At 46.4% G+C, this 9165-nt stretch overlaps 1 protein-coding gene across 2 annotated transcripts; it reads left to right on the plus strand.

Annotated features, from left to right (window-relative positions):
- Positions 1-1826: 1826 nt before the first annotated feature.
- On the plus strand, positions 1827-8460 carry slc37a3 (solute carrier family 37 member 3). 2 transcript variants are annotated; one of them, XM_036148789.1, is made up of 14 exons: positions 1827-1945; positions 3089-3345; positions 3954-4071; positions 4283-4375; positions 4471-4554; positions 4650-4795; positions 5018-5114; positions 5984-6068; positions 6171-6382; positions 6776-6917; positions 7012-7113; positions 7204-7403; positions 7827-7892; positions 8003-8095. In XM_036148789.1, exons 2-14 carry the CDS (start codon positions 3269-3271, stop codon positions 8093-8095), a joined length of 1515 nt encoding a protein of 504 aa, XP_036004682.1. In that variant the 5' UTR covers positions 1827-1945; positions 3089-3268. The 2 variants fall into 2 exon arrangements, with proteins under 2 accessions (XP_036004682.1, XP_012728995.2); XM_012873541.3 differs by lacking the exon at positions 1827-1945 and having other exon boundaries at positions 3269-3345; positions 8003-8460.
- Positions 8461-9165: the final 705 nt, after the last annotated feature.

Genomic DNA, 9165 nt, shown 5'->3' on the forward strand with positions numbered 1-9165 from the left:
ATCCAAACCGTAAGATGCAGTCTAAAACGCCACTTAGTCTGTTTATAAGTTTCGCTTTTATTAATTATGCTTTTTTTTTAACTACGTGCGCTGTGTTTCTGTACCTCAACGCTCTGGTCTGCTCCTCTCCCCTCCCTCCCCTCGGCGCGCAGCGCACCAGGGTAAAATAGAGCCGCTGCGGATCATGCGTAAAGACGCCCACCCCCCCAGAAGCAGATTGTATGTTATCGTAGTTGATAATGAAACTACAGCTTATCATTAATCTATTCATGTTGGTCACATCTGTGAATGAGGCGGAGTTTGATCAAGCCTAAAAGGTCCAACATTTTCCCCTAAGCTGTAACCCTTAAAGCATACAGGGCTGCGTCGTTCACGCTGCGTCTTTACGCATGATCCGCAGCTGCTCTATTTTACCCTGGTGCGCTGCGCGCGAGGGATAACAGTGGGGGAAAAGCATAAATAAAGACTGTATAGGGCTCCTTTAGAGGGAAGAGAATGAATATTGGGTCTGAACTGAAGCTCCTGATGTTACAAGCTTGTTGAAATGACCCTTAAAAGTGCACACCTAAATTATATGTAACGTAATTTTGCGCACCTGAATTCAAGCCAAGGCAGCACGCCCACCGAAGCGCCACTGGTTCTGTGTCGTTAAAAAGAAAATAGCATGAAACACAGCTACGGACTCTCCTATTGATTTTAATTAGGACATTTTGGTAGGAGTGGAGAGACATTAAACGTAGTGATAAGGCTGCCGCTGATAAAAGCCCCTGGGTCCGAGGGGAGGGAGGGGAGAGGAGCAGACCAGAGCGTTGAGGTACAGAAACACAGCGCACGTAGTTAAAAAAAAAAAAAGCATAATTAATAAAAGCGAAACTTATAAACAGACTAAGTGGCGTTTTAGACTGCATCTTACGGTTTGGATCACCGAGAACATTCATGGTTTTAAAAAACACAGTAAAGCCAGAATAACTTTCGGTTCAAAAGTAAAAACGAGTGTAGTCCAATCAGCGATTTCTTAGGTCTCCCACTGGGACGTACCTCTTCCGGTTTCTTAATGTTGTAGCGCTTTCCTAAACGTTGCAGCGCTTTCCTAAATGTTGTAGCGCTTTCCTTATTGTTGGAGTGCTTTCGTTAATGTTGAAGTACTTTTGTTAATGTTGTAATATTTTTGTTAATGTTGGAGTGCTTTCCTTAAAGTTGGAGTGCTTTCCTTATTGTTGTAGCGCTTTCATTAATGTTGGAGTGCTTTCCTTAAAGTTGTAGCGCTTTGCACCTCAGGGCCACCGTATTAATCATTCTAGTATAAGTAACATTTTATTTGACTAACTTTTACAAAATAAACATTAAACAACAAAAACAAAATTCACAAAACCACCATCAATCTTTAACTTTTAATTTCCCTTACTGATGTGAAGCCAAAAGCTCTTAATGTCCTTTTTTGTGACAGGGAAAATGACAAGGTCCTTAAACTAGATTACATGTAGTGGTATAGAAATGTAGAGAGATATAAGGATATAGAAATAGAGTTGGTGAGTGTCCATGTAATTGTGTGCGTGTGTGTGTTAGTTGTATGTTTAAGGTTTGCAACAAAGAAACATGTGAAAATCCATTAAGTATTCGGCGAGTTTTGCTCAAATAAAAGCGCTGACAGTTTACTGCTCATGTTACAGTAAACGCACTACACTGAGGAGTGAAGGCGACCGCTTCAAGATGGCGGCCCCCAATCTCGGCAGCGGTCGACGCTTTTACAGTTTTAACCATAGACGTCCGTCATCCGTTGTGGTGAACCTAGTTTCCCTCCTGTCCTGCAGGCGGCGGTAGTGCGCCGCTCTTCGCAGCCCCGCCCGGCCAGTGACGTCGCCCAGTACAGCAGGAATACACACAGTATACACGTACAATTGCAACATCAAGACTAAAGCTAGGATAACAAGAACTGGACAGAAAGGTGAGAGCCTTTAATTCTTGCTAAGCCTTTCTTTGTTGGCGATTATTACAGAGCTTTTTGTAAAGATTCTTAGGTGAAACCAACCCGGAACTGACTGTGTTTATATCGTCTTCTAAATCAAAAGATCATGTGCCATGTCACCCACTGACATATGTGCCATCATGCTCTTATGGGAGCAAAAGTAAACAAAGCACAAAGGACGTTTTAATTGAACAAGCAGTAAAAACGTGTCTTAGCTTACGTAATGGATCCGTAAAGATGCGCCGTAAGGCTCAGCGAAACCTGTGTAATTTGCAAAAAGACATTATCAGTAGGGAACACTTTAGTGTGTTTGTGAGGAAACCAAACTTGCTCAAACATCCTGGTGTTTCTAAACCAACGATTTATGCACTTTCACTTAAAGACACATGCCGCAGTTAGACTGAAAATAATATGATAGATTATTTGTAAGATCCCTTGAGCCGATGCATCTGGAGAACACTTCACTCTTTTAGGAGGTGTGGGGGGGCTCTTGAGAAGGTGAAGCTGCTGGGGGAGGTGGTCTAGATCCAGCCTTACCCTGACTGGGCTCATTGATGGGCAGAGGGGGGGGGGGGGGGGGGGCTTTGGCTGCACATAGAGCAGCATTCACACCAGCAGGTTTATCTCCTCAGAGGCGCTTGCGTCGCATCAATGGCCCCTTTCAACAAAAAATGGGAACAGAAAAATCTGCAGCTTTTCTATTAGGAAGTAACTATTTTGAACAGAATCACGGTAAAGTTGTTAATACACCAAACTATCTTTTTTTTTTTTTTTTTTTTTTGCATAAATGAAGCTGGCGCGTTTATTTTAATTAATATTTTTAAAGCCGATCGAGGTTTCTTGGATCTTCTAATTAGTCATCAGTGACTTTCTGTATGCCAGTGGTTATAAATGGGAAGTGACACGGAGACTCGTCTCTCTTTGTCACTCTTCAAAACAAGAAAGATTTGAGAACATAACATTAAACAAAGAAAGGTCTGCTAATCATCACATAAGGATTTGTACACAGCTTTACCAGGAGCGCCAATAAACGTCCAGAGCTGTACTTGTGCTGTAAAGAGCGATTGGTGCAAAACATTTGTTCACTTATTTGATTTTAATCTGGGCTTCCTTCCTTTGCAGGCAGAGCTCTCCCTCCCGTAGCGATGCGTTTGACTCTTCCGAGTTAGTAGTGGAGGTCTGTATGTAAACCTCCTCCCTCCTTCCCCCTCCCCTCCGTCCTCGCAGACCTCCACCGACCCACCGCCAGCTCCTTCCTCCGCCGCCTCCTCCTCCTCCTCCTCCCTCCAGCTGCCCCCTGTGATGCCTCCCTCGTGCTTCGGCTGTCTGTCACAGTACACCCATCATCACCTGGTGGTCTTTCTCCTCACCTTCTTTAGGTAATCCAGACGTCGTAGAAAATATGCCGGCAACGTCATACTGTATTGCCTTATTTGGGGAATTGTGTCAGTTTGATTAGTGAGGGGGAAAAAAGGGGTTAAATTAGCAGGAGCGTCATCAAACGGCTGCGTCTAAATGACCCAACGTGGGGTCAAGATGGGAGAACAGATTCTATTAGCTCGTCGATAATTTGATATATCGATATATATTGATCACGTTACAGCCTAAAAACTCCAATGTATTATTCTGGGGGGTGTTTTAAGCGATAGTCCAACAAAAAGTGTCACTGAATTGGAGCTGCTTCTCTTCAGTCGTCTCAATAAATAAAAGTTTGTGGTTGTAGGCAGAGAGAATGTAGCTAGTTTGAATATTTATTGATGAGGTTTTTTTGAGAGGTATCGCTGTCAGGAGATAACTCTGTAAGGAGTAAAGTTCGACAAGGTGATATTTGCTCAGGGCAGAGGTTAGATAGAGGCGGCTGTCGGCAACGATTCCCGATAGCTCTTTCTTACACCTACTGAAGCTGGGAGGAAAAGTCTTCGGCGTCTTGAAACGGGAGACGTCCGGCGAGATAAAACCCGCTGACCTCCTTTCCGTCTCTCCCCAGCTATGTGTTGCTGCACGCATCCAGGAAGACCTTCAGCAACGTGAAGGTCAGCATCTCGGCCCAGTGGACGCCGTCGGCCCAGAACAACAGCAGCGCCCCCGCGTTCTCTCCCGGCGAGGTACTGGCTGCCCGACGCTGGCAGGACGCGGTTGTTTGGGTTGGGTTTGGTTCCGCGGTTGCCCTTTGGGGGAAATAAAGTCCGTCCACGGAAAGCCAAACGAGCAGCAACGTTGTTCTTAGGGGGGGGGGCTGTAGAGGGTGCATGTCAGAGAGGTCTTTGCAGTCTCTGGAGACGCCGCTGATTAATTGTGTTTTCTGTGACCGCGCAGACATGGGAGGACAATCGTCTCTTCGCTGACGAAACGCAGGCCACGCTCTTCCTGGGAGCGCTGGACTCCATCTTCCTCTTCTCGTACGCAGTGGTGAGTCGAGCCCTGACCGTCTCAGCTGAGGGGGGGAAAGCAAAGCGCGGCGAGGTGTTTGATCTGTGCCGTGCGCTCCGTCTTCCCCTGTGCAGGGTCTGTATCTGAGCGGCGTGATCGGCGACAGGGTCAACCTGCGCTACGTTCTCTGCTTCGGCCTGTGCGGCTCCGCCGTGGTGGTTAGTACGCAACGCAGGCCTCACAACCAGCACCGGAGGTGTCTGCCCCCCCCCCCTCCTCCCCCAGTCTGAGTTTCTAACGCGTGCTCTTGCAGGAATTTCTCTTCGGCACGCTGACCGAATGGCTCCACGTCTACAACGTCTACCTGTACTGCGGCCTGTGGGTGCTGAACGGCCTGCTGCAGTCGGCCGTCTGGCCCTGCGTCGTGGCCGTCATGGGCAACTGGTTCGGCAAAGCGGGGTGAGTTCCCGTCCGTCTGCTCCTGCCGACCTGACATAGGAAGGTCCGTTCATAGACGCTGCGGCTGAAGCGTAGATTTCTTTTAGGCTCAGTTTCCCTCTGCAGCAGGAAGTGAGAGTGTAAACGTAGCGAGTCAAAATCTAGACGCTGAACGACAAAGTGCACGGAGTCTTTAAACAGGAATCTCCCTGTTCTCTAATGGTCACCATGTTGGTTTTCCAGGCGCGGCTTCGTGTTTGGCCTGTGGAGCGCCTGTGCCTCTGTAGGCAACATACTGGGCGCCTTCCTGGCCTCAAGCGTCCTCAAGTACGGATATGAGGTCAGTCACTTGCAGCTTGTTCTGATAAAATGTGTCCACTACTCCTAAAATGAAACTTTCTCCGTCCCTAATGTAACACATATCCATTACAATTCACCCTGGAACACAAACAGATCTGTTTGGAGACGTAAGAAAAGCTGCAACAGCCTGATTTCCTGGTTGCATGCAGATTTAATGCTCGGTTTATATAATTGTGTTTAATTCCTTAATTTATTCGTCTTGCTTTCACATTCTTCAACAATTATAGTGACTCAGATTAACCTGAAATGAAGTCCAGCTGTCTTTGTAGGATAATGCTGATATTTACTCATTTCCATCCATGTAATTTCCATATGGAGCCAAATCCATCCATCAGAGGGGTTAATAGGTATGATAAGGCTCTCAGTGCTCAAAGGTAGCAGTCAGGATAAGTACCACACAAATAAAGCGCTGTTTTATACCTGAACACACGTAGAATGTTTATGTGCAAGACTTAAGTGCGCAATGCAACGTTCTGTAGCACGACTTCAAAAAGAAACAGAGCAGAGAGGACTCCCAGGTATGGGTAAACTCTGCTGCTCCACAGCTTTAGGGTTTTTCCATTCATGGCGCGTTCAGGTACAACTCATACACTGGAATGTCTGTGAATCAAAACAACTACAAACTCCAGCTAAAAACAACGTTGACCCAGCTTTCTCAAGTGGTTTTATTGTTGAACGCTCTTTCTGTCCAGGGTTTCAATCTTAAACAAATAAAAAAATAAAGTCAAACCATTTTCAGAAGTTTAAATGAAAAACGTGGACATTAATAAGGTAAATAAAATGTACAGATATCATCCGTTTCTCTGGATTTAGATGCTAATGTAAAGCATGTGACATTGCTGTTTGCAGTATGCCTTCCTGGTGACCTCTGTGGTGCAGTTCGCTGGCGGGGTGGTGGTGTTCTTCGGCCTCCTAACCTCGCCAAAAGAAGTCGGTAAGAACCGACTGGCTGGGTGAACAATGCGAGAGACAGACTGGCAACTTCTTTCAAAGTCAGCACATAAACACACCGACTTCGTGAATTTGTGTGTGGCAGGTTTGCACCTGGAGTCTGAAACCGGACTGAGCCCGGTCGAGACGGACACGGACAGCCACAGACCCCTGATGAGTGACGAGGAGGAGGAGGAGGTGGAGGCGGAGGCGCCCAGCCGGCAACGCCGCCCTGTGCCGCCACCGGACGAGCTCGTGGACGAGCCTCCTCAAGCCATCGGCTTCTTGCAGGCTTTCTGCCTGCCTGGAGTCCTGCTGGTGAGTCCGATGGAGGGCTCCAAACAAACTGAGCTAGAAAATCGGCTTTTATTCTGACAGTTGGGGGTCATAAAAACTGATTAATGAGTTTCTAGCTTGAGTAAAAGTCCCACGATGCCGTCCTGTCCCTTCATCTGCCTCTTCAGGTCTTCTTCCTGTTAGGAACATTTATCTTCATCCAGTCAGTCAGTCAGTGATTCAGTCCATCTTCTTTGGGTTCATATTTAAAGCTTTTTTTTTTTTTTATCCTGTTGAATATTTGTATCTAGACTTTAAAAAAGCAGCAAAATCTGGCCGAGAAATCTGAAACTTGAGTCGGGAAAAGTCCGGAACGTTGACTCAAAAAAACGCTGCTTGTGAATGTGACGTGAAGACCTTGTGCTCCCGCTGCAGTACTCCTTGGCTTACGCGTGCCTGAAGCTGGTCAACTACTCCTTCTTCTTCTGGCTCCCGTTCTACCTGAGCAACAACTACGGGTGGAAGGAGGCCGAGGCCGACCGGCTGTCCGTGTGGTACGATGTCGGCGGGATCGTCGGTAAGGACGCCACTGGCTAATTTCGCAAAACCCGTTTTTGCGTTTGGCTAACCAAAGCGAGGCTTCAATGCTTTCCGTTGTTGGTTTGCGACAGGGGGAACCCTTCAAGGTCTCATTTCTGACTTCATGGGGAAGAGAGCTCCGGTGCTGGTTTTCAGCCTCGCAATGGCCATGGGCGCCCTGGTGGGATACAGCCGTGAGTCTTTGCACCCGCAGCGTCTTTAAAGCTTGAGGCGAGGCTAACGCGGCGGCGGCGCTCATAGTCCTGTCTCTCCCGCACCCTCAGGCTCCCCGAACGACAAGGTCATAAACGCAGCCATCCTGGCCACCACCGGCTTCTTCATCGGAGGCCCGTCCAACATGATCAGCTCGGCCATCTCTGCGGACCTGGGCAGACAGGACGCCCTGAGGGGCAGCCAGGAGGCTCTGGCAACCGTCACCGGGATAGTGGATGGGACCGGGAGTATAGGAGCGGCCGTGGGACAGGTGAGCCAGAAAAACGGGAGCCGGCTCCCAAAAACGGGGTTGGGGGGGGGAGAAATCGTTAAGGCTGCGCGAGCTTCATGGGTGGTCTGTTGACTTCCTCATGGAGGCAAAAGGCCTCCCGGGGACATAAAACTGCCAATATTGCCTTTTTAAATAAGCGTTGCAGCAAAACGTTGGAGCAAATTCACCAGATTTGGGCATTTTCATCATGCGTTAAAAATGTCTGCATTTACACACCGTGTGGGAAAAGATGGTCTGGTAAGACGAGAACAAAATGCAACTGTTTGGATGATTTACAAATTAAAAAAAGTCAAAATCTGAGTGGTGCATGGAGCGTTTGGTCCCTTTTTCTCTGCGGCGCCTGATCAATCCCAGTGCGACTGGCCGCCTTCAGGAGTCACCTTTTCATTTCTAACCTTGCAGTACCTGGTGTCGCTGATCGAGAGCCGGCTGGGCTGGATGAGCGTTTTCTACTTCTTCATTGTCATGGTAAGGAGCGGCCTGTTCTGGTTCCCATGTCAAAGGACGCCATTCCTCTCAGAACAGGTTTCGATTCACGGTGTGCGTTTTTTTTTTTTTTTTCTGTTTCGCGCCGACAGACAGGGGGCAGCGTTGTCTTCATCTCGCCCTTGCTGGTGAGAGAGCTTCGAGACATGTGGAGAGTCAGGCAAGCTCTGCGGCACCAGCTCTGAGAGGATCCGCCGGGTTCTGATCGAGGGCGGCTCAGCGTTGGTTCGTTGGTTTCAGGATGCAGAACGCTGTCCATCACAGAAACACTACAGCTCAAAATCTCCTGTAGACTTCAGTGGGCTTAAAGAGAGATGTGGCTGGAGCCATGCTGGTGTATATATTTTAACTTTATAATCGGATGTAAATACTTCCTTTTTATGCACTAAAGTTGATATTTGAGTCTTAAATCAGGAATTCAAAAATGAGACCTGTGGAGAAGGTCAAAACGAAGAATGTGAGTAGCGGTTTTAGCCTTGTGATGTTGCACTCTTTACATTTTACTTCTTAATGAGTCTGAAAAGATTTTAATGAACCACTTTAATCTTGACTTGCTTTGTCTTTTTTACAATGGGGGGGAAAAACTATCCTGTAAACTATGGGGACCGCTTCTATCTTTTGTTTTTGCATCACCGATTTATTTTCACTTTCTTTTCACAGGAGTGTTTAACAGTTTTAGTTTCTGTCTTAACTCATGGGTAATTCCCACTCTTTACACTCAGTGCGACACGTTTTATAGATTTAAACTCACAGCGCCCTCCACGTGTATCATAGCCCTCATAAAGATAAGTAAAAATAAAAAACCCTTTTTACTGCAGCATAAATTCACAGCGTGAAAAAGATGCCGTAGCGCTCGTTAAACAAGGTGTAAATATGTTTCACTTCAGGGCTGCTGTTTTGTCTTAAAATATGTAAAAAACCAATGTGTATACATTATATACATTTTTTTTGGCATGAAAAAGGTTAAATTTAGTAGGTTTTTTTTCCCCCTTTATTTCAATTGGATTTACATCTTCGATTATTTTCTACCTCACATTTAGAGTTTTTACAAATTGAATAAAAGTATTAAAGCTCTGCTTTAAAGACCTGTTATAGGTGTAAAATAATCCTCCCCAGAGTAAATAAATCAAATTTGTAGTTTTTCATGCTCAGTTGAGTTAATTCGAATGCCATAAACTCCAGTGAAAAGCAGTAAAATAATATTTTCAGGATCAGAAAAAACCTGATCATGTGGAGGGTTTTGTCCTAAGCCTTA

The sequence above is a fragment of the Fundulus heteroclitus genome, chromosome 17 (assembly GCF_011125445.2).
Source record: "Fundulus heteroclitus isolate FHET01 chromosome 17, MU-UCD_Fhet_4.1, whole genome shotgun sequence".
NCBI lineage: Eukaryota > Metazoa > Chordata > Actinopteri > Cyprinodontiformes > Fundulidae > Fundulus > Fundulus heteroclitus.